General features: G+C 39.1%; 2 protein-coding genes across 2 annotated transcripts; both read left to right on the plus strand.

Annotated features, from left to right (window-relative positions):
• The first annotated feature begins 1488 nt into the window (after positions 1–1488).
• LOC122342982 (cytolytic toxin-alpha-like) lies at positions 1489–11453 on the plus strand. Its single transcript, XM_043237238.1, has 7 exons — positions 1489–1624; positions 5539–5654; positions 5769–5829; positions 6853–6945; positions 7062–8783; positions 9688–9791; positions 10884–11453. Exons 2-7 carry the CDS (start codon positions 5562–5564, stop codon positions 11241–11243), a joined length of 2433 nt encoding a protein of 810 aa, XP_043093173.1. The 5' UTR covers positions 1489–1624; positions 5539–5561; the 3' UTR covers positions 11244–11453.
• A 1219-nt stretch (positions 11454–12672) lies between these two features.
• On the plus strand, positions 12673–25027 carry LOC122342946 (NACHT, LRR and PYD domains-containing protein 12-like). Its single transcript, XM_043237169.1, is given in 13 exon segments — positions 12673–12816; positions 13241–13501; positions 13634–13780; positions 13903–13932; positions 15209–15547; positions 15550–16978; positions 18579–18752; positions 19156–19323; positions 19407–19574; positions 19686–19859; positions 22089–22262; positions 23942–23988; positions 24062–25027. Coding segments are annotated over 12 exon segments (3633 nt in total). The 5' UTR covers positions 12673–12816; positions 13241–13254; the 3' UTR covers positions 24598–25027.
• Positions 25028–25640: the final 613 nt, after the last annotated feature.

Genomic DNA, 25640 nt, shown 5'->3' on the forward strand with positions numbered 1-25640 from the left:
CAAATATAACCTCTGCACCATAAAAGCACAGAAAACGCCCGGTTGGTGGCCTTCCACTGAATTTAATCCACCCGCGTGAGAAGCTCAACAGCTTGGGCATTCAGAGAGTCCACCTCCTGAGCTGTGGTGTTGAGCTGGGTAGAATGCTGACCCAACAAAACTCCTTGTAGGACAAGAGCGGAAGGAAGCATATCCATACTCAGACTGCTCTGTCAGGAATTAGTCAGGATTCAGATGCGGGTATCAGAGTATGGATTCAGCGGGATCTGATATGCCTCATTTTCTGTGCTTTTATGGTGCAGAGGTTATATTTGTGTGTTAATGTTTTTTTACTAAACCTACAAGTTTCATAACACACTGTGTATTCATTCCCCTTATCTTCTTTACTCAGCTCTGGCCCTTAAGGTTCTTTCAGAGTTTATCTCCAACCCTAATAATTACTTTTCAGCTATAAACTTTAAATGTTTCAATACACAAAAGAGCTTAATATTTAGCACAAAAGGAGTAAGCAGACAAATTAACCTCTGCACCATATAAAATAACTGTCCTAACAGAAAGTGTTCTCATCAGTATTTATGTTCTGAAATATTCTTCTACCACATGGACATTTATGTAGGGGGGTTTTCCATTCAGTGGTTCAGTCTGTAGGATCCCTGAAGGACTAAAGAAATGTTTTCCACATCAGTGTCACCTGCACGTATAGCTATATGAACTGCGTTTACTGCGTTATTATGTGAGTTATTTTCACAATTTACATGTTATCTCTGGGAGATATTATCAGGAGACACAGCTTTCACTGATGATTCTCAGCTCTATATGTCTTCTCGGCCTGGTGATACACACTATATTGAGAAACTAACAGAATTCTTAATGTTGAATTCTGAAAAACAAATGTGCTAATTATTGGATCTTATTATTGGCAAACTTTCCTTTGAAAACCATCTGTAAAAAGATGTTTTTCCATCTCAAAAATATATCCAAATTACGACCTATGCTCTCAATGTCAAATGCAGAAATATTATTTCATGCATTTATGCCCTCGAGATTAGACTGTTGTAATGCTTTATTGGGTGGCTCTTCTGCACGCTTGCTTTTGATTCAGAGGGTGGTGAAGAATTATTTGATTTGTTCTCCTGGAGATTACTTCACCTCTCGTTTCCTGCAAAGGACCCAGCACACAGCTTGTTTCTGTTTTTGCACTCTGATAGGAAGCACAGGTCCCTCAATCTTTCAAATAAAAATGAAAAACAATTGTCACCTCAAGAAGTGTTAATTTTTCAATTATTTAATTTAAAGCATTAGTTTTTCATTTAAGCAATAACTATTATTCAGTGGCTCTCATGTGCTTCCACACTGATTGTGCTTATTGAAGAGGAATTGTCTGCCTTCTCTTGAGTTGATAAGGATAAAAAACATTTCCAATCAATTATTCTACTTTGTACACAAATAATAAATCCAGCAGAGAGCCCTTTAAGGTCAAAGGGCAGTAGCCACCCCTCCTGAGGCTGAGAATGCTCTTTTCATGAAACCTTTCCTCAATAGTAGAAGTACAAATATCACTGCAGATATCTAACGAGCTTCAGACTTCATCTATCAGTATACCAAGGACACACAGAGACGCCAGGTAAGATGTGATTTTAAAACAATATTAACAGGTGCACTGTGCAGATAACTTAAATGGCAAGTAGATTTCTCCAGTATACATATTGTTGCAGTCACTTGATGCAGTCATATCAAACAAGCAATAAATCATTCACACAAGATGCTACTACACATCATCAACAGCTTTAATAAGGTCTCATATATTTTATAGCTGAACTTCAACCAAATGTAAAGTTTTAACAGCATACTAATCATATATAATAAGCAGAACAAGTACTAGTAGTGGTGGTCTGTAACAGTATCACACAATAATGGTCAAAACTTAAAATATTTCAAAAACTTTTCACTCATCTGCAAAAGCTCCAGCTTGCAAATAACATTGTAATTAAACCAGTGGTTCACGGGATATTTCTCCATGATTCCAGTCCGAAAGGATCAAGCATGTTCTGTTCAAAGGGCATTGCAAGCTGCATAGTGAGCTTCATGAAGAGAAGTGTAGCGGGACCTTTACTGTAAACTCTAGTTTTAGTTTTATCACTTCAACGTGTGAAGAAGTTTGAACAAAGAAAACAAAGTTTCATTGGCTTATTTGTTTGACCAACAGATCCAATACATGTTGTGTTCTGTGTGAGGTGACAATGGCGCACACAAAGTTTGTTCTCATTATGTCAACGATTTGCAGAGTCATTGTGCCTAAAATATTTGTGTATTGTCACAAACCCCATAGCCTTTCATTAACACAGACTGAGGATGGTTTTTTTTGGATATCTGATCTGATTCTTGTGGGGAAAAAAAAACAAACAAACTATCGAGCATAACACAAAATAGTGGCAATAACACCTGTTTATCAAGAACTGTGCATGATAATTTCAATCCCACAGTAGTCGGCTTCAATATCAAATGACTCTCATGACTACTCTCAGTGGGCCATTGCTGTGTTTCCACCCCCTCCTTGATTCCTGATTGTTAGCTCATCTTCTCTCACACCTGTTTCTTTTCTTCTCGTTATATTCTCCCTTTATATGTCCCTGTGTTTTGCTGATGTTTGTCAGACTGTTTTAGATTTTTTTTTCTGCATCCTCCGTTCTTGAAATCTGTGGCAAGGCGTTTCTCTCTCTCTTTTGCGCTATGTCTCGCTTCTCACTTCGCCAGTCCACATACTTTCTCCTGGGGTGATCTACTTCTGGTTTTCCTGTTTAATAAAGCCTCTCTGATACCCGCATCTGAATCCTGACTAATTCCTGACAGAGCAGTCTGAGTATGGACTCAGCGGGATCTGATATGCTTCGTTCTGCTCTCGTCCTAAAAGGAGTTTTGTTGGGTCAGCATTCAATCAATCAATCATTTTTATTTATATAGCGCTTTTAACAACACAGGTTGCATCAAAGCACTGTACAGTATAAGGTAGAAGAATACAATGACAGGGATGTATAATGACGAGAGTGACCAATTTCTTATTAAATGCAGAGACGGTCTCTGTAATCAATTCGACGATAATCACTAGAAGTTAAGTGTCCCCAACCAAGCAAGCCAGAGGCGACAGCGGCAAGGAAACAAAAACCTCATCCATACAGAATGGAGGAAAAAAAAAACCTTGGGAGAAACCAGACTCAGTTGGGGTCAGTTCTCCTCTGACCGGACGCCCAGCACTTAACTTCTAGTTTTAATTTTAAACACAGCTGTGTCAGGTAGTGTAAATGCCCAGCCCAGGAACTGGTTCCAGGAGTTCAGTCAAGCAATCATTTTCATTTATATAGCGTTTTTAAAAACACAGGTTGCATCTAAGCACTGTAGTACTGAGTTCTGGTGGCCATGGCAGAAGGTATGCAGGAAACGCCCAATCTTTTGGATATTCCACTTCGTCTGTCCATTTGACTGAGAATAGTCACACTGGAGGGGGCATTAACTAAAGTATAAGGCATGACGAGATACTCATATGACTGTTGTAATGTTGTTGAGGGATCGTAATGGTCGGATGTAGCCCTGTTAGTGTGCCTCAGAAATCTCCATGGCCTTACTCTCTGGAAGCAATAGTGGGTAGATCTTCCCATGGTGCACTGGCTCACCTGGAACAAGGTCAATGGCACAGTTCTCTTGGGGCAGAAAATGTCATTGAGTAGCAAGGAGAAATACTGACAGTTTTTCCAAATGATGTGCAATTGACAGGCAGACTCGTCTCCAGTCTGCCTGTCAATTGCACGTCATTTGGAAAAACTGTCAGTTTGTCAGGTTGGTTCTTAGACAAGTAACAAGAAACAATTCTAGGAAAAAATTCTTACCCCACTTTACAACTTCACCTGTGCCCCAAATGAGCAGAGGTTCATGCTTCCAACCACGGTCACCCTGAGATGACATCCACTGTGGAACTCTCCAGAACCAGTAATTCTATATCCTCCACATGAAACAATCCAACTTATAAACAGTGGGGCCCAGCAAGGTATTTGACATGTCATCGGCATAGAGGTGTTCCTCGAGTGGATTTGGTAGCTTGTCGCAGTGGGAAAAGTCGGTACATTAAGCTGGTGGGAGAATGTCCCAGGGAGATTTCCAGCTGACCTGGAGTCAAAGAGAACAGTAACAGAGAAACCTGTACAGAGGCAGTAATTACACAGGTTGTGAGTGGATACATCTGGCACAGGTTCCGTGGCACTCACCAGAGAGGCTTTAGGACAAATGGGGCATGTTAGACACATATGCCTACCAGCTCCACGATACATATACAGACCCTAGGTCAGTCTCCTCTGCTACTCAGCCAAAGACATTCTCCTGCTGTCCAACAACATGGGTTCGGGTTCAGGATCTGTTTCTAGAGTGCTGGTGGTTTCTGGACGACGGAGCAGCTGTAACATAGGTTTTATCAGTGGAGTAACAGGCTTGCATGTGAGAACAACAGCATATGGACAGTTGAATAAATTCCTCCAATCCAATAGAGTCACTGTAAGCAACTAATTTGAGATGAAGTCGGGTTCTAAACCTTGTCAGTATGTTGTCATCAAAGACTTCTCATTTCATCCACTGGCTGCTGCTAAAGTACGAAATTTGAGTAATATTCTTGGATTGACATAGTACCTTGCGTGAGATGGTACAGCTGTTTTCGCACAGATGTGTACCCATCAGCTCATTCAAACACCTCCTTAAAATGCGCTAGAAAAGTGCATTTTACTAGTTGGATCTTGTAGGCCCATATTGTTTCTGCCCATTGCAACCCAGCACCAGGCAATATGAGATGATATAAGAAATTTTAGCCCTTTGACTCAATAGAGCAATCATGTAAAAAAGAGACCAGACACTGAGAGTGTGCTTTTATGCTGGAATTGATGAGGTGATCAATTATTTTATTTGTCCAATTAAATGTATTTTATATATCAATATGAGCAAATTTAAGGCCATAAAAAGTACAGTGGGGAAGGAAAGAAAATTGCCATATAGCTTAATGTGTTTTTTAAAATGAATATGGTTATAAATTTGAGTGCCGCTTATTTTAAAGTCTTTTTAAAAATCTTTGATTTCCAAAAGTGCCACCTGGTGGTAGAGAATAAACTTGACCAGTTCTTAACAAAAGGAGATCTGAAACACCATTCCTGCTGAAGTGGACCAAAAAGGGTTGTGAGCCCTCTTTCAGGAACAGACACAGTGTGAACACAAAGAGAACTGGGTCCTATCACCCTATCCACCTCTTGGTCCATTTAAAGGGGTCTGGGTTTGATTCTTTTAAACAGGACTCAAGTGTGAAAACGATGTTCTAAAGCAATAAAAGAAGCATAACAGTTTGCAGAGGAACAGGATTAAGAACCACTGATATGGGTTTTTGCTTTTATGATGACTCTTTCTGTCTCTCTGCATCTGATATATGATAAGCTGTTTTCACACAAATACAATTTATTCAGGCCACTCATGTACATTTTTGTTTGACTTTTATTCAAACTTTTATTCAAGATCTTCTTGTCGGCCGGTCTAAGATGGCAGGACTTTTGATTTACCTGAAGCAGCCGAACTGCATTTACCTGTGTACATATATATGGTTGGCAACCCTAGCTGTGATGAATGCACAGGTAAGTGCACGCCATAAGACAAAGTGAAGAACAGTATCTAGAAATGAAATTAGAGATAAAACAGCTATGTGTGGAGGGTTGTGTTTGGTTCTTTACAATTTCTTTGAAAAATAGGAAATTCTGATACCGAAACCTGATGATTGGACTTTAAATGATGAGAGTGCAAAAACATCAGGTAAGATGCGAATGGTGTTACAAAATGTGGTAACACGTTGCATTATAAACCCATTATAAAGGGAACTTTAAAGTGTTTATAAATTACTAATACTTCACAAATGCATTATAAATCATTGATAAGCAGTTATAAATTATTTTAATGCAATACCTGCCAAATAGTGAACCATTTTGTAACTCATTATAAATGCTTAAATATATTTATGAATACTTATTTCACTCAAAACCAGATTCCTGATTTATTTCATGATGCAGCAATAGTGTACTATTAAGCTGACGGACAACTACACTTTTTTACTCAAGTACATGTCAGAGCCCATACTTCTTTACTTTAATTTAAGTAAAAATGACCCTACCTGTTTTAGTGTCATGCTGGTAAATGGACCTCACATCATATTCACACATTAATACAAAATAACTTTCATTTAATATTTTGTTAACTAATATATCATGACTGAACAAACATAGTGTAGAACAGGGCAGGATTGGGACAACATTTCAGGGAAAGGATTCTCACATCCAGGCTATCCCATAGTACATCCACAAAATAATAATTAAAATCATTCTCAATAAATAACCAAAGGTTCTCTACAAAACTGTACTTTCATTATATCTCTCTAGATCTGTTTTACTTTTTTCACTAATTGTACCTGTCACTTTTCCCACTCGCCATCTAATGTTACGGACAGAACTGTCTCTATTTTGTTGCATGAAATACCCTGCCTCAGCGTTGTGAGTTGAGTAATTTGTTTACTCGGTACGATTCCTCACCATCGATGATCAAGGGAGGGGTTTCACTCTCCGTCGCCTTGTCCTTGTCCACCGGCAGGTTTCAGCAATGACACATAAAAAGGGGGAGAGATGCGATAATTAGATGGTAAGGCGGTATGAAACAGGGGTGATTTGTATAAGGATCTTAAATGGGCCCACATACCTGGGGTGTAGTTTTTTGCAGGGACGGCGATAACCAAACCCACTACCCAGGTGCATAGACTGGTATATATATGAATTGTCTTTGCTACAGACTTGGAATCACAGCCCATTGAACTGGCAGCCCTTGGAAGACCTCTGTTTCCTGGTATGCTGTATGACTGCCGCAAGGATAACTTCATTCCAGGTGGTGTAGCAAAAATTTCATTGCTTATAACTCCACTCAACATGCTCTTCTGTAGCAAGGCTTTAAAACCTGTATCACCCCTCATACATAACTGTGAAAATCACGTCTCATTTCAGGTGTTACGCTGTGGGATAAGAAATCACTGAGTGAAAATTTGGACAGTCGTCCACAGCCCCAGACAAGTATTTGGTTTGAAAGCTCTGACTCTATCTCTGATCTCTCTAGTCGACTGGATGTAAGTGCTTCCCTGAAAGCTAGCTTTTTGGGGGGGCTTGTGGAAGTGGGAGGATCTGCCAAGTTCCTACGCGACAGCAAATCCTCAAACCAACAGTCCAGAATGACAATGCATCACAGTGAAACTACAAGATTCGAACAGCTCACTATGACCCATCTGGGTCAGATCACCTATCCTCAGGTGTTTGACCAGAAAACTGCAACCCATGTGGTCACAGCGGTACTGTATGGAGCTCAGGCCTTCATGGTGTTTGATCGAAGATTTTCAGAAGAGGAAAGTAGACAGGAGGTTGAAGGAGAACTGAACATCATGGTCAAGAATATTCCTCTACTTTCCATTGAAGGACAAGCATCTTTAAAAATGACAGATGGTGAAAAGAAAAAGGCTGAGAAGATTGCCTGCACATTTTATGGTGATGTCCATCTTAATCAGAACCCCACCACATACATGGAGGCCCTGGAGTTGTACAAGAAGCTTCCATCTCTTCTGAAGGAGAATTCACAAAATGGGGTTCCACTCAAAGTCTGGCTCTATCCTCTTCATCTTTTGGATACAAAAGCAGCTCGACTGGAGAGAGAAATCAGCACAAGTGCAGTTTCCTACATTGTAGATATAATGGAGGAGCTGAGTGATGTAGAGAGGACATGCAACGATCTGTCCAGAAAAACAGAGGTAAATATGTTCAGTAGCATCAAAGAAAGACTACGCTCATTTAAGAGCTCAGTTTCCTTTTACAAGGCATTGCTCCTGAAAGCAGTGGCCAAGGTCTTGCCTGGTATTCGAGGAGGAGATATGGAGGAGAAGTCATTGAAAGACATCCAGAGGATCCACAGTAGCTCCCCTTTTAATGCTGTCATGCATAAACAGTGGTTAAATGATGCGAAGACTGAAGTTCGCCTCTTGAGTTCTTACACCAAGACACTAAAGGAGATCACAATAGTAGACTCAGACAGTCTCAAAACTATCCTCCTTGATCCTGACATTGATTTCGTGGTATGCTTGACTTTCACATCTCTGCAGTATGAAGACCTATATCTTTCAACTCTGCAGGACTTTCTGAAATCTGATCAATTTCAAGACCTAGATGGGGAAATAAACATAATTTCTGAATTTCTGAATGTCAGAAAGTGGTTCAACAATCCTGATGTCATCTCAACCTTGAGAGAGAACATCATTCTTTTCAGAAGTTTTTCAGAGGCCAATAAAAACGACAAGAAATTCCGATTCATTATTTCTGCCATCTCCGATCCCTCCAGTCCAGGATCCTCCATCTATCTGTATGAGAAAGGGAAACTGACAGACACAAAGTTCCAGCCCCTTTCCAAGCCACCCCCGCCTATAGTAAAAAACATTCTAAGGCAAGCTGTGTCCCTGAAACTGCATGAGTACTCAACTGAAAAAAGATTAAAATATAGAGTTGAATACAATGAGGTAACGTCAAATTTTGGAGCTGAAGAAAAGTGGTTTCAAGTAGACACAGCGGATAAAGAATTCACTCTGACTGGATTGCAGTTTAAAACGCTCTACTCAATCCGATACAAGATAGTGGGTGAACCGGGAGTGAGTGAATCCAGTGATGCTGTCAACATTACATCTCATTCGGGTAAATATCATCTGCACATGTTTATTCCTTAACTAATAACCTTTTTTATTACACTTTCTGTTAATAACTTCGCAAGTAGATGTCAACTTATTCTAACCCTAACCATACCAGTCTACTAATACTGTACTAAAACTCCAATGAAATTTAGTAGAGATGTAGGTGCAACATTACTTATAGTCAATGCAATGTGTTGAAGGGGCCATCAAAATAAAGGGAAAGGTAAGGGTCCACTGAACAACATCCCATAAAGCACTTTTAGCCCAACGAACAGAATTTTTATAACAAAATGTTATTTGTTGTTTTGGCCTTTGCCGCTCCTGAAAACACAGTTCATGTTTTATCACTAATGACTTAACACAGAGGATGGACATAGATTAAACTTTTTAGTGTACGTGTTGGCCAACATTGAATGGTTGTGTGTTTGGCAGTATAGATACACTAAGCGATCGCAACACTTCATACACTGGAAAGTTTTAATGGTAGTCTAAAAGAGGCATGAGTTCATCTACCAAATCTTAGTTGAAGTACATCATCTTTTATGTTTCTACCCCAGTGTGGAGCTCACCACAGCTCATACTCCAGCAATTCAATTCAAGTTTATTTTATTTGTATAGCGCTTTTTACAATGGCTATTGTTCCAAAGCAGCTTCACAAAAGCAAATCATTCCACAGACAAAAGTAAATCACTACACAGCAGGATGCATTACAAGAGACAGCAACTGGATTTAAAACTTGAAGGATTTTAAGGATCTTTAGCAACTGACCTGATTTGAACTGAGTTGGGGATCGAGGAGGGTTAAAAACGTCTGATTAATATTGTGATAGTTCTGGCAGGTCACGTGACTGATTCTCAGCTGATCGCAAATCAGTCTAATGCTTAATTCATTGTTGTTTTTTGTTTTAGCTCCTCCCTCATCTTTCAATCCACTATTTATTTTTTCATCATCCTCCAGTTTTATGTCTCCTACCGGCAGCACCATTAAGAAGATCAAATTTTATTACAACGAGGTGAGTAACGTAACTAGGGTAACACTTTATAATAATGTTTAGTGACAAGGCATTGATAAGTGATTAATTAATGATTAACTAATGTTCACAAAACATTCAAAAGCAATTAACAAGTGATATGCTATCCATTTATATATGTTTTGTAAATTAATTTTCAAGTGATTAGTTAACGATGGACTACAAAACATGATTATTCTTTCAAATGATTAATAAGTGATGTTAATATTTTAATCTATGTTTGGTAGATTGTCAAAAATTACATATAAAATTCAAGGTAAGTGACATTTCAATGATTTATAAGCGATAACTAGTGACTTATTAACCATTTACCAAGGATATGCTTGGCTATTTAATGGTATGCTGTTTATTAAGATTGCTTATGACGGATTTGTACATATTAATCACTGGTGAACTTTATAACTCCATCTTCAAAACATGTTTATAGATGATGTAATAAGTAAACGATTAGTTCATCATTAACTCATCACTTATGAATGCCTTACAACCGGACGTTATTATAACGTTTTCCAAAAACAAACTGTGTATTCAAGTAAAAGTATCAAAATAAAAGGGTTACTCAAGTAGTGACAAATAGTGAGCAAGGAGAAGCTAAAAGTACCCTCACTTAAGCTTATATTTCACATGGATTACACATTTATTACACATGAAAAAAAAATTGGTCCATTTTTTCAGTCTCTAAGTTCTGTAGAGATAAAATATAGAATGTTTTAATTCCGATCGGTTCAGTTCAGATTTGTTCTCTGGTAGTGTAAGTACATATTGCTTACATTATATAGATTCCATTACATATTCCCTGAAGAGCAAATTAGATATTATGCAAATTAGCGTATAGATACATTGTATAGAATAGGACTACCCATTTTGGCTATGTATTCATAAACATATATTCCATAAAAGTAAAAGTGTATTTCAAATCGTTCTGTTACATCTTTTACAACAGTTGTACAAACCTAAAAAAACATGTTGAATGAAAGAGTTTTTTTTTGCCTATACCTTTTATTTGTTAATTTAAAATGATCAAACCTCATTACATATTGTAGCATGATTAAAATATCTTTTTTTTATTCTCAGGACTTTTTGTCTATTTATTTTTCGAGGAAACATGTCAACCGTTTCAAAAAAATCCAAGTGACTTTCAGTGATGGCCAGAGGTTTACAGTTGGTAACTCTGAAACCAGCAAAGAAGAAGAATTTCTATTTGATGAGGATGATAAAATTGTTGCTGCAACAATGTGGCCACGAAAGGATGATGGAAGATTGTGTGGGTTGGAATTTGTGGTTGAAAAAAGCAACGGTAGAAAAACCACATTATCCATCAAGTGTCGAGAACCGAGTAACCCTTTGAGCATCGATGTGAAGTCTGGAAAGTGTTTTAGCATTAAAACAAAAGCAGGATCTGAAATTGGGCTTCTGGACTTCTACTTTATTTAGATTCCTTCAGCTACATAATCTACTGTATATATCCGTTACCGAGCATATCCAAATATCAAAAAGCGTAAATTATTCCGAACATGTTCTAAAGTTAATGCATGCATCATTTTAATTAATAAATGTCTAGTGTTTGATTTGGATCAAAGATTGTTCAGGTAAATGTAACAATAACTCCACTAATGTAACGAACAATAAAAATATAAAATATGATTCAGTCAATGGTTGTATTATTGGAGCATTCAAGTAGTTTAGAGGACAGTAGTGTTGTGATTGATGCAAAAAAACGTGCCCTCGTAGGCGCCGAAAGACTTTCTTATAAATGTCCTGCTAATTTGGTCCAAAAAAGATCCACTCCCCAAGTGATGTTGTGACTTAATTGGTGAGAACTCTGAACTTTGGCCAACTGTCTCGTGATTGTTAAAGAGATACTTTCTCGAAAAGTAAGATGAAATAAAATGCAGAAAACTCGAGGGAGAATCTTCAGAAAAATCAATCCACCATCAAATCCATCAAAAAAAGCAATTAGAATGGAGACACCTGAAATAGTCTCTCACAACACCCTTCTTGCTGCAATCAACAAAATCAGAGAAACTCAACAGTCACTTCTAGAGAAATGAATGTCTTTTGAGAGCACTGTGAAGGAAATCAAAGAACAAGTGAGTGGTATAAACGGCAGAGGACAAATAAGATTTTAAGATTTTAAAATCTGTCCAATGTTTGATAGAGAGCCAGTGCAGTGTTGACAGAACCTCCGTTCTAGTAAGGACTCTAGCTGCTGCGTTTTGGACTAGCTGAAGTTTATCGAGCGTTCAGAACAACCACCCAATAAAGCATTACAATAATCTAACCTAGAAGTCATAAACACATGAATTAATATTTCTGCATTAGACGTTGAAAGCATAGGTCGTAATTTAGATACGTTTTTGAGAAGCGAGACCACTTTCGTCAGATGTGATTGACAATTAGTATACAGTTTGTATTGGTGGTATGTTTCTTTTCTGGGCACATGCATGCACCTTAGCATAGATGAGTGCAGTAATAACCCCCCAGGATAACAGAATGTATTGCAGATATGGTTAAAATTCATAATTCTCGTACACACATTAGTCTGATTCAAGGAGAACCAGAAGGCTGGATCCTGACTGACAGAGGAGGAAGAGTTGGGATTGGAGGTGGGTAATTAGCTACTGAGTAACTCGAAACTGCTAGTAATACTGAAAGACCTAATATATGGATGCTTAGATACAGTAGGTGTCCTGTAAGTAGATGGGGGTCAGCTGACGTGGGCTTAATCAACGTGATTGGCCAGAAATAACGCTACGCTGGATTGTTTTGGTTTTGTCTTCCTTGTTTGATTATCCTTATGTTCTGCTTTTGCCTTATTAGCCTGCGCGTGTGTGTGTGTGTGTGTGTGTGTGTGTGTGTGTTAACTATTCTTCTCCTTTTCATCCTTTCTAAAAGAAAGCAGGAAGCAGGTTCATTTCATTTACAGAAGTGCGCAGTATTTCAGAGCTGCTGTTCAACACAAGGGATTCAGAAGAGGAAATAGAAAGAGCTTTGAATATCGTTTGATGTGAGTTTTTCAATTTTAGTAGTTTTTATGTGCATTTAGTCGTTTTTTTCACGATGTTGTGCTTGAGACTTTTGCCATCTTGATGACTTTGTTTAAACCTCTCATATCATAGAAAGCTGTACATTCTGAGATTGTAGTCACATGGTGTAAAATCACTGTTATATAGGCCTAAACAATAAATAACTGTACAAAACGAATAAAAGGCATATTTGTCTACAAAGCAGTGTTCATTATTCATTAAGAGTGAGCACTTTATAATTTGTTATATATATATGTGTGTGTCGAGGAAATGAGATAGAGGGAAGTTGGTGAGCAAAGGGAACTAGAATGCAGCCCAATCTTGCTGTGCCTACCTGAGCTCTTTTCTCACAATACAGCACTTTGAATGAAGAAAAGCCAACTATTTTCTTTCTTTTTCTTGCAGAAGACAACCCAAAGATGACGTCAGAGCAGCTTCTCGCCACACTGCATACTCTAGACAAAGAAAAACTGAAGAGGTTTAAATGGCACTTAAAACAAGATGCTCACGCTTCAGCTGTCAATCTAGAGAATTCAGACACTGTTGACACAGTGGATCTGATGATGGCATGTTGTGGACCAGAAAGATCTGTGAAGATCACACTGAACATCTTGAGAAAGATGAAACTGAACCATCTGGCTGACGATTTAGAGAACAAACTAAAAGGTAAAAAGAGCTGCAAATGATAGTCAGTGTACAATCTCTAGACACAACATTTACCCGTATCTTTAAAATGTAAAGATTCAAGTCGAATGCAAAAATAATAATAAATCAGTTTCTCTCTTTCTCTTCACAAAGCTCCAGCCCAGATGAGAAGCAGTGCTCAGATCGGTGTCAGTGTTGATGTAAACGCTGAAACAGGTGCATGTGTCAGTGTTCCTGTATTCACTGGCAACACCATCACAGGACCAGTGACCATTTATGCCTCGCATGCTGCTGGAAATGGTACATTTTCATCACTATAACAAGACAAACCATTGACATTTTAAGTAAAGATTAGTAATTCTTGCATTCTGTATGTAACATTTTTTTTCTTTTTTTGCACAAATCAACGCTCTCATTTTCAGGTATATCAGAGAAAAACTCAGAAAATCAAGGTAATTCAGCAACAGATACAACGGTATTCCCTTTTCAGTCAGTCATGCTAGTCAGTACATCGATAACCGATGTTACGGGTCTCACTTAGTAGTACAACAAGTGGTAGTAGAAAAAGTAGTGGACGTTCATAACCTGGATTTGTGACAGAGCCACTGTATGCCACAGGCAGGCAGTCTTGAGCTCCTGGACAGTATCATATTAATTTTCTCGAGTTGATAGCAGCACTGCTTGAAGATGGACAACACTTGCTTAAGTTAACCATCAAGCTGGAGTATGCTCTTGTCGCATCTCACCATCACAACTCACCAGCCATGTCCTCGTTTGGAGGTAGATGTAGTTCAGTCATTCAGCTGATGTGCTCTCATGAAAGTGCATGCTCTTGGAAAAAGTGTCAGTCCAGCTGATCTGGAGTTAATTCAGGGATGCTCAAGTAGGCCTGTTTGCCTCTCAGGGTTCCTCCCATTGCCAGCTATTTTATTCCCTTTGGATACAAACAGGTAACAAACTTGAGGGCTGGACTAATTCAGACTAATTTTTTTAACTGTTTAAGCCAAATATCCCTCATCTATTACTATTAGATTTGATGATGCAGGTGCTGGCAAGCAGTTTATTAGTTGTTCCATTTTTCCAACGTCAAAGCTGAGTTGTGTTCTCGGGCTCTCAGCACAAACCTGAATGAATAGATGCCCTACTTATCTACCTGTATATATGGGGAGTGACTTGGCATTCAAATTCCACTCTTCAATATTCATTGGCTGTTTCTTGTATTACATAGAGGTGATTGGGATCCAAAGAGAGACCCCATTATGTCAGATAGTGACACAATGTCAGGAATGATTACGTGCAGAGCTGAGAAATTTTATGAATATTAATCAAACACTAAAACACCCAGTATACTTAACACTGCATATATGTCAACTCATATGTGATGTAATTCTACACAAAAATAATCAGACACCTAATACTAAATTAACATGAAGGCAGCTTTATTCTCCTTCCTGCATGGAGCTCAAGTGACTTTGACATGTTGGTTTATGTTTTGATATCAGTTCAAGTGTCTTTTTTATAGAGCAATTTACCAAATAAGCCAGGCTTATTCTGCTAGTATGTCTTATTTTAAACCAACTGACAAGAAGGTGGACTAACTGAAATAAAAATGGCTTATTTGGTGAACTTGTTTCATAAAACACTGTCCTGGACAGTGCTGAAATATATACATATATATATATATACACACAAATGTTAAGGATATTTCCTACATCCTATTTATTACAGAATTTTTAAGACTGCAAAAGTTCTTGGAAACTCACAAAACCAACATGAAGAAGAAAGCAAAATGTATTTTTGAGGGCAAGAAAGAAAATAAAGCGCATCTCAAAGATGTTTTCACAGAACTATTCATCACAGAGGGAGATATTGAAGAAGTCAATCAGGAACACGAGATTCTGAAGATTGATGAGGCTTTCAGGAAGAAAATAACACAGGGGAAACCAATCAAATGCAATGATATGTTCAGCTTATTGCAGGAAAACAGTGATAAGAACACCGTGTTGACTAAGGGCATCGCTGGCATTGGAAAAACGGTGTCTGTGCAAAAACTTATCCTGGACTGGGACTGTGTATAGACTGTGTGTTCCTTTTTCCATTTCGAGAGATAAACACGTTAAAAGACAGAGAGGTCAATCTACATGAGTTTCTACAGGTATTCTATCCTAAACTGAAGGAATTGGAAAAATCTATTAAAGTAAAGTTATACAACAAATGTAATCTATTTATTTTTGATGGACTTGACGAGAGTCGACTTCCTTTTAGCTTTAACAGTGGAATTCTGCCTAATTGTGAGGAAAAATCATCTGTAGATGTGCTGTTTATAAATCTGGTAAAAGGAACATTGCTTCCATCAGCTCTTGTCTGGGTGACATCACGACCAGCAGCAGCCAATCAGATCCCTCCTCAGTATGTGGGTTTGTTCACAGAGGTGCGAGGATTCACTGACCAACAGAAGGAGGAGTACTTCAGAAAGAGATTCACAGATGAGAGTCTGTCCTCCAGAATCATCTCACACATTAAGACGTCTCGTAGTCTCTACATCATGTGCCACATTCCTGTGTTCTGCTGGATCACAGCCACAGTACTTCAGGATATTCTCATCAAAAACAGTGCAGAGAACATCAGCACAACACTCACTGAAATGTACATTCACTTCCTGCTGATACAGATGAACATGAAGAACCAGAAGTATGATGAACAAGAAGAAAGACAAGGCACAAAGCTCTTACTTTTAAATAGAGAAATGATTCTGAAGTTAGCCAAGCTTGCATTTGAACAGCTGAAGAAAGGAAACATTGTGTTCTATGAGAAAGATTTAGAAGAATGTGGTATAGATGTGAGTAAAGGCACTGAGTTCACAGGAATGATCGCTGAGATCTTTAAGATGGAAGATGGACTTCATGAGACGAAAGTCTTCTCCTTTGTGCATCTGAGTGTTCAGGAGTTTCTTGCTGCAGTGCATGTGTTCATCTGTTACCTGAACAAGGACATGCAGGAGCTTCAGTTTTTCTTTGACAAGCCAAAAAAAAATGTTACATTGCAGGAGCTACTGCAGAAGGTGGTTGATAAAGCCTTGAAGAGTCAGAGAGGACACCTTGACCTGTTCCTGAGGTTTCTGATGGGTGTTTCACTGAAATCTAGTGAAAACCTGCTCCAAGGCCTGATTACACACACTGAAGACACCACAGAGAGCATCAAAAAAACAACTAAATACATTAAACAAGTACAAAATGGGTACTTCATCTCAGATGAAGCTTCTGTCAATCTATTCTACTGCTTGCTTGAGCTCAAAGATCATTCATTATATGAGGAAATCCAGAGTTACCTCAGTTCAAATGAACATCCAGGAGATCTCTCATCTTCAATGTGCACAGTGTTGACCTACATACTACTGATGTCTGAGAAGGTGCTGGATGAGTTCAACCCAAAGAGATTCACAACATCTTCAAATTACACCAGACTGGTTTCTGCTGTTAGATGCTGCCGAAAAGCCCTGTGAGTAATTTCTCTTACTGCTGTTCAGTCAAAGGTTTTTACTATCATTAAAAAATTTAATTCAAGTTAATTTTTTTGCGGTTTTTACAATACAATTTTTTTTTTGCAAAAAATTACAATTCTGCTAGGGCTGCCCCCTGATAGTCATCTAACCGTTAGTCGACCTGAAGAAGAAAAAAAAAACTTGAGCGTGAAACACCACCACCACATGGCTTACAGAATATATATTGTATATAAATATAGTACTGAGAATTTTTAAACTCTGAGTTAAGTTTATTGCATCCTACCTAAAACTTCGAACAGCCCACAACTCAAGACACCTCTTCAATGACTATTGAACTTCCAGTCAATCAATACCTGTAACACAAAGGCAATGAAAGTAACCTCCAGATTCATGCTGAACTTGTGAAATTAATATCAAATTCAACCTCACTGAGGAACACAATGCGAAGGCTAATTAAATGAATAAGTTCAGGTCTTTAGAATTGCACGTATTGCTGTAAATGTGGGATTCACATTTTCATTTTCTTAAACCAGGGCTGTCCAAACTCGGTCCTAGAGAGCTAGTGGTCTGCAGCTCTGTCTTAAACTCCTTCCTTCATTCTTTCTCTCCCTACAAGATGTATGATTGTGTGAGCTTATGTGTTTGTGTTAGATTATATGTATGATTTATCCAGTAAAGTCTTATGTACATTGAAAAGAGGAGATTCTTCGTGCTTAAGTTAAAGGAATAGTTCACCTAAAAATGAAAATTATGGCACATTTTACTCACCCCCAAACCATCCTACATGTATATGACTTTCTTCTTTCAGATGAACACAGTCAGGAGTTTTTTAAAAAATGATCCTGGCTCCAAGCTTCCTTATGCTGACGGATAGCAGCCATGATTTTAAAGTGCATATTTCCATTGCCAGAAATCAGGTTAGAATTTTAAAACTAGAAATATTTTTGTTACAAAAGCCTGTCGATTTGCTTCAGAGGACATGTGACAGCCCTCCAAACATATCCAATTTACAGAGCTTCAAAATCATGGCCACTATCCACCAAAATTATGAAGCTTGGAAGAAGAAAGTCATATACACCTAGGATGGCTTGGGGGTAAGTAGAATATGCTGTAATTTCCTTTTTGATGAACTATTCCTTTAAATGTCTTAAACCGCCAAACTTGTTGCTGTGCCACTTAATATTGTTTTCACTATATTTTGGATTTTAATGAATCGGGATTAGCCACAAGCAGTAAATCTGTTCAAATTGTCTATAAAATCTTAAATGATTCTCTTTTGAGCTAATTTGCTACAACTTAAACAAAAGAAAGCACTAGTTTATAAAAACAATAGCATTAATGCAGACTCCTTGATGTTTTTCACTAACTCATTCATAATTATTGTATCTGCTGATGCGTTGTGGCAAACTTTTTTTTTCTTGAGTGTGCTTGAGCATGTAGGCAATGTTTGAGGCCAGTAAAGTTTCTACACTATATTTAGTACTTGCTTATAAGTGGTGACTAGTTGTAATTCTCAAAATGCTTTAAAAGATATCTTCCTTTATAAATTCTAACATGTGCATTAGAAAATAATATTCAGAAACATTATTTTTGCAGATTAAATGGTTGTGATCTCTCTGGCCAGCACTGTGAAGTTTTTTGTTCTGCTCTACAATCATCAAACTCTCATCTGAGAGAACTGGATCTGAACAACAATCACCTAAAGGATTTAGGAGTGAAGCTGCTTTCTGCTGGCCTGAAGAGTTCACACTGTCAACTAAACATACTAAGGTTTGACTTAAGCATTCATTTATTCAATGTCTTAATGTGTTTGAACTATATATATTTTTAATGTACATTAATTTATACTTGACCTTAACTGGCTAAAAAACTAAACTATTCAGTGACAATTTGCCATATCAGCCACTAAGAAAAAGTGTCTGATTAATAAATTGATCATTTGATAATGGCTTGGTTATCTACTATTATTTACTAATGCTAATTTAGTGTAAATTCATGTGTTAATTACCACAATAGGTTGAAGGCATGCATTTCGATCTGATTTAATAAACCATTACCTAATGTAATGTGTACCATTGTACTGAGCTGCTCCACAGCAGTTGGCACCCTCTCTGTCACTGAACAACCGAGCAATGTTAAACACTAGCGATTCTAATACTTGCTTTTTACACAGGCTATCTGGGTGTAAACTCACAACTCAGTCCTGTGAAAGATTGTCTTTAGCTCTGCAGTCCTCAAACTCTGTCCTGAGAGAGCTGGACCTAAGTAACAATGACCTGCAGGATTCTGGAGTGGAGCATCTCTCAGATGCACTGAAGAGCTGTAAGCTGGAGATACTGAGGTTTGGGTTCCAGTTAATTACTAAAAGTCACACTGTTAAGAATCATTATATATTTGAATTTTTTTTCTGCTTTTCTTCTTCAGACTTTCCATATGTAAACTCACTGGTCAGTCCTGTGAAAGTTTGTCTTCATCTCTACAATCTTCAAACTCTGTCCTGAGAGAGCTGGACCTGAGTAACAATGATCTGGAGGACTCTGGAGTGAAGCTGCTTTCGGATGGACTGAAGAACTGTAAGCTGGAAATACTGAGGTTTGAGTTTCAAATATTGAAATACATTTTTTTGTTTTATTTGCATTAATTCCTAAAAACCACACTGTTAAGATTAATTCTCTATTCAATTACTTTGTTCTTCTTGTTCAGATTTTCTACATGTAATCTCACTGCTCAGTCTGTTGAGAGTTTATCATTAGCTTTACAGTCATCACACTCCCATCTGAAAGAACTGGATGTAAGTAACAATGACCTGCAGGATTCAGGAGTGAAGCTTCTTTCTGATGGACTGAAGAGTCAAAACTGTAAGCTGGAGATTCTGAGGTAAACTGCTATCATCATAAATTTCTATTAAATCTGCATCTTCTGCATGGTTGAGAATGTGATAAGGCTTTGTGTAATTAAGTTGCTAACATCAGTCTGCTTCAGTGACATGTGTTGCCACCAGCCAATAGACATGTCTGTGAAATACTGCGAGAAATAGTTTGGTCAGATGAGACAAAAATAAAACTTTTGATGCCATAATAAGCACCATGTTTCAAGTCAAATGACACTGCAAATCCTCTGATTGCTGAGCGTGTGGAGTGTGCCCAGCAGGTCCCAACATATAGAGCCATTTGGGATCTCCCAAACCTGGGGAGATGGCTCTTGACCACAAAGAGCCAAACTAATACCACTTAACCCTGGAAATTCACCATCATGGAAATGCTCTTGATCAGACATCTCTCTCTCTACGCTCCTGGCAGTCTCTGCATCTTCATCTCTGCAGTTGCACCACAGCCCACAGCCCAATTTTACACCCAGCCATGTGCTTCCTTGACAAAACGGATTCCCTCAACCACAACAGGGCCAAGATCAACCTCAACCTCAGACTTTGGCCATGGGATGGAACCATCCATACCTTCTCCAGAGGCTTTATGAGACTCAAAAGTGAAATACAAAAAATAATAGCTACATCTCAAGTGATTGTCACATCTCTGGACTCTTTTTGTTGTTTTTGTCTCGAGCCACGTGCTATCTGTGCCCTGCCTTCCCTTCGTGTTTAATTGTATTATTGTCTGCAGCCGTGTCTCGTTAATTTAGTTAATTTCCTTGTGTATTTAAGCCCTGTGTTTTGTGTTCACGTTTGTCCGATCGTTGAAGTCCCTACGTGTGTTTTTTGTTCTGCCTGCCTGCCTATGTTTATGTTACAAGTTAAAAAAAAGATTAAATCTGTTTAAGTTTATTTTGAGTCTCGAGTACTCTCTCTCTCCCGAGAAACCACGGAACCGTGACAGAACGATCGGACCATTGAAGTAAAGCGGCGTATTTTCCCCTTTTGTTTATTTATTTATTTTTTATTCCCCTTATAACGACCCCAACTTCCTCATCCTCCTACTGGAGCAGGAGGATCGCTCTCTCGAGGGCTATACTAAGGACTTCCTCGCCCTCGCGAACGACTCACGCTTCCCGGGCAGCTTCCTGTGCTCAATCCATTTCCGAGGACTAAACACCACCACACGAGTGAAGCTGTCCGGGAATGGCCCTCGAGAGAGCATCGCCGCGTACATCGAGTGGGTGCTGGTGTCCTGCAAATCGTCAATGACTGTTGTGCTGGAGGACAACGACACCAGCCCCACTCCAGATCCAGAACCCAGCCCATCAACTCCCCGCGTCGCGGAGTCCAAGCCTGGGCCCATGGAGGGCGCAGTCGCCGAGTCTAGGACGACCACGGTACCATCGCTGAGGAGAGCGACAGAGCCGTGGAGCGCCACCGGACCCGAGCCGATTGCGACAGACCAGGTGCGTGAGCCGGCAACAGAGCTTGCCGCGGTGGAGACAGCCGTTGACAGCGAGAGCGCGGAGTGGAGCTCCGCCCACCGCACATCGGCTGAGGATGAGCTGATCATCCACCTGGGGCTGCTGGATCTACAAAAGGAGCCGGTAGATGTCGACCTGTACATAGACTGGGCACCTCCCCTGTATCCTGAGTTTCTGGTCCCGCCCAGCCGTCCCGTTAGCCCGCTGGTCCCGCCCAGCCGTCCCGTTAGCCCGTTGGTCGCGCCCAGCCATCCTGAATGCCTGCCTCAAGAGCACACCCTAGAGACTGTTCCCCAAGCGCTCCCCCGAGTTCCAGTGCCCGCGCCCCAAGCGGTCCCCCGAGTTCCAGTGCCCGCGCCCCGAGCGCTCCCTCCAATGCCCGCACCCCGAGCACTCCCTCCAGTGCCCACGCCACGTGCGCTTCCAGTTTACCCACCCTGTTCATACCACGACGATGGATCCCAGCAGCCCCTGCCCTCATCCTCAGCTTTCCATCAGGAGCTCGCCACGTCCCTCCATCCCACCGGCTCTGTCAGGCTCCTTCTTCCCTCCGGCTCCACCTCAGTCCTCTGTCGCTCTGCCTGCCTGCCTATGTTTATGTTGCAAGTTAAAAAAAAGATTAAATCTGTTTAAGTTTATTTTGAGTCTCGAGTACTCTCTCTCTCCCGAGAAACCACGGAACCGTGACAGTGATTGTGTTAATGATGTTTGAATGGCAAACTAATTTGATGAGGAATGTTACTGTGTTTTCAGATTGTCTGGCTGTATGGTGACAGAGAAAGGCTGTGGTTATGTGTCTTCAGCTCTGACTTCAAACCCCTCACACCTGAGAGAGCTGGATCTGAGCTACAATCATCCTGGAGATTCAGGAGTGAAGATTCTCTCTGAAAAACTGGAGGATCCAAACTGCACACTGGCAAAACTCAAGTATACTGAGCAGCTGAATCTTTTTGATTTATTCTTTTAACTTCTCAGTGTGTATTTATCATAACTGGCTTAAACTGAAAAGATTATTAATATGCAAAGGAACAAATAAACTTTGAGTTAAATATACACATGCAAAAGATGATGTGTGCGGTGTTAAACCACCCTTATATTCACTTTAACATTCAACTACAAAACACTTGCATTGCTTTCTAAAAATATAATGTAAAATAAATATTTGTATGAAATTAATGTTTAGCATGTTAGCATGGTTTTAAAATAGGGCTTGCCAACTTCTTTTTCTGAAAAGCTAAATTCCTACAGAGTTTCATTCCAACCCGAATTAAACCCACCTGAACATGCTAAGAGTTACTATAAAGATGCAGGTGAATATCAGCCTTTTTGGGGGCGGAAAATGAAGGCAAGGAGTCACAATAATGAATACACAAAGAAACAGATGGGAACACACAGCTAGAGTTTTTACGTGGAAGCTGCACTTTCTTCTTCTTCTCCTGCTCTTTCCTATCCTTTTCTTGTTTAAAAAAAAAAAAAAAAGCCTCGTGTCTGCGTTAGGTAAGCCAAGACCCCACTCTTATGCACTACTGCCCTTTTGCTGATATTAATTGCTTCTATTGCCTACCTCATTTGTATGTCGCTTTGGATAAAAGCGTCTGATAAATGACTAAATGTAAATGTAAATGTAAGCTGAAAACACAGCGACTAGAAATAAAGCAATGTGTGAACCTGTTATCAAACAAAAGAGATGTAACCCATGTAAGAAAAGAAACTGAATATTTTCACATACCACCACCTTCTGTGTTTTGGCAAGCAAGGAGTTAATTATGAGGGGGCAAACGATAATGAACAGATTAAGAACAGGACATTCTAACCGCATTTCATGATCACTGTCAAACCCCTACAACAGTAGAAGAATGCGCTTGAGGAAAGATCTCGTGCCATGTGCTCTCTGTGCCCTACCTTCCCTTCGTGTTAATTGTATAACTGTCTTCACCTGTTCCCTGTTAATTTAGTCATTTCCTTGTGTATTTAGTCCTGTGTGTTTGTATTCCGTTTGTCCGATCGTCGAGGTTACATACGTGTGGTTTATGTTCTGCCTGCCTGCTTGTATATATTTATTTTGCCCGTTTAGAGAATTAAATCTGTTTAAGTTTATTTCACTTGTCGTCTGCTCCTTCCCGCCAAACCACAACCGTGACAAGGGTATAGGACCAAATGAATGTGAAGTAAAAAATACTAGATAACAAGGAAGGAAATGTATTTATTAGGAAATAGAACATATAAGACTACTGACAAGGTTTTGATAAATTACTTTGTAGGAGGATGTGTGTGTGTGTGTGTGTGTGTGTGTGTGTGTGTGAGTACTGGTTTTTGTGGTTTACAGGGACAAAAATGTGTGTAATGACACGGGTATGACAGAAGTATTACAATCTTTCACACTCCTTATGTCTCCGCAATTCAAAAGGCTTACTAAACATACTAAATCATGTGTTTTTAAAAATCTAAAGGTTTCCTGTAAGGGGTACTGTTAGGTGTAGGGCAATAGCACATACAGTTTGTATAGTATAAAAACCATTACGCCTATGGGTGCCGTAAACCACAAAAACCAACGTGTGTGTGCTTGTGTGTTTGTTTACTGATGTGACACTGTGTGTGTTTTCTAGTGTGGATCACGGAGGAGAGATCAGGATTACAGCAGGACTACAAAAATGTATGTCTACAAACACACAAATGGCTGTATTGATTGTTGCTATCGTTAGAAATGTCTCTGTTCTTGTGTTTAGATGCTTGTTCTCTCACACTGGATCCAAACACAGCAAACACTCAACTCATTCTGTCCGAGGAGAACAGAAAGGTGACACATGTGGAAGAAGATCATTATATAATAAGATTCGATGCGTGTCAGGTGTTGTGTAGACAGAGTTTGTGTGGACACTATTACTGGGAGATCGAGTGGAGTGGAGATAATGGTGTGTTTATATCGGTGTTGTATAAGAGCATTCACAGCTACGGACAGAGTTGTAAGCGTTGGTTTAGACATGATGATCAGTCCTGGAGTTTGATCTGCTCTCCCTACAGTTACTCATTCAGACACAATAACATAGTGACTGATCTAAATGTGAAGCCCATCAGCAGCAGAACAGATCTGTTCGATAAGATTTTTAGAATAGCAGTGTTTGTGGACCACAGTGCAGGAACTCTGGCCTTCTACAGCATCTCTGACACGATGAGCCTCATCCATGCAGTCCACACAACATTCACTCAACCGCTCTATGCTGGGTTTATCGTTTATCCTGGGTCATCAGTGGAACTGTGTTGATGAATGAGAACAGACTGAGGAGAGATTCTACCCATTATACTTCTACACATTATACACATTATACTAGATGTGTGATAAATCAGTAGCAGTAAGATGTCTTGTGTATGACCTTGCCTGTTTACTCTGACCACTGTCTCTTCGGATCACACTTGTATTCCTGTAACCTGTTCGGATTGATATTTGTGTCACGACCATTGCCTGTATTATTGTCTGTGCTATCTGGAAATCCCTTGAACTTGTTTGCCGATCGGACTGCTTAACTGCCTGTTGTATTTTACTCCTCTCTGAGGGACTGTCCCAATAAACCTCCATCAGTCATCAGCATCCTCAAAACAATCAGTCACAATGCTATTGTAATATGTAAATTTTACCCAGATTTGCTCCAAATGATTCATTTAATAAAGATATTTTTCTTAAATGCCTCTGGAAATCAACTCCGCTTAATAGATCAACTGTCCCTTAATACAAAAGTATCAAAAATAATTATTAATTTGATGCAGTTATATAGGATTTTTGTTTGGCACCAGTCTTGGGCTACAGGTTGATATGACTGCTGGCCATAAACATTTTTTTATCTAGATGATCAAGTATAAAATGTGGTGAATAAAGACATTATCAAAGATGATTTGAGTCATGACAATGATGTTGTATGGACAAGCACATATTTATGTGGACAGATTGTCAATTTTTTTAAAGCTTATTGTACTTTACTGTTATTATAGTAAAGCTAAATTGAAGAAACAAAACAAGGTAGGACGAGTGTTTGTATGTAATATTATTTCTAAAATATTAGTATATATTGCTAACATATTTGTATCATCAGGAGGGAATGAAGACACTATGTCAAGTGAAAGACTTTTTAGATATTCTTTTTGGGGAAAAAAAATCCCAGTCTGTGACTAAATCAAAGATTTTAATCAAAGACATTCTCTTCTAACGTATTTCTTCAGAATCTTCATGTTTTATTCTGTATGACTCATGTCTCAACTCACTCAACTCCCAAGCCACCTATCTGTGTAACGTTTCAGACAACCAGGACTCTT

The sequence above is a fragment of the Puntigrus tetrazona genome, chromosome 4, assembly GCF_018831695.1.
Source record: "Puntigrus tetrazona isolate hp1 chromosome 4, ASM1883169v1, whole genome shotgun sequence".
Lineage (NCBI taxonomy): Eukaryota > Metazoa > Chordata > Actinopteri > Cypriniformes > Cyprinidae > Puntigrus > Puntigrus tetrazona.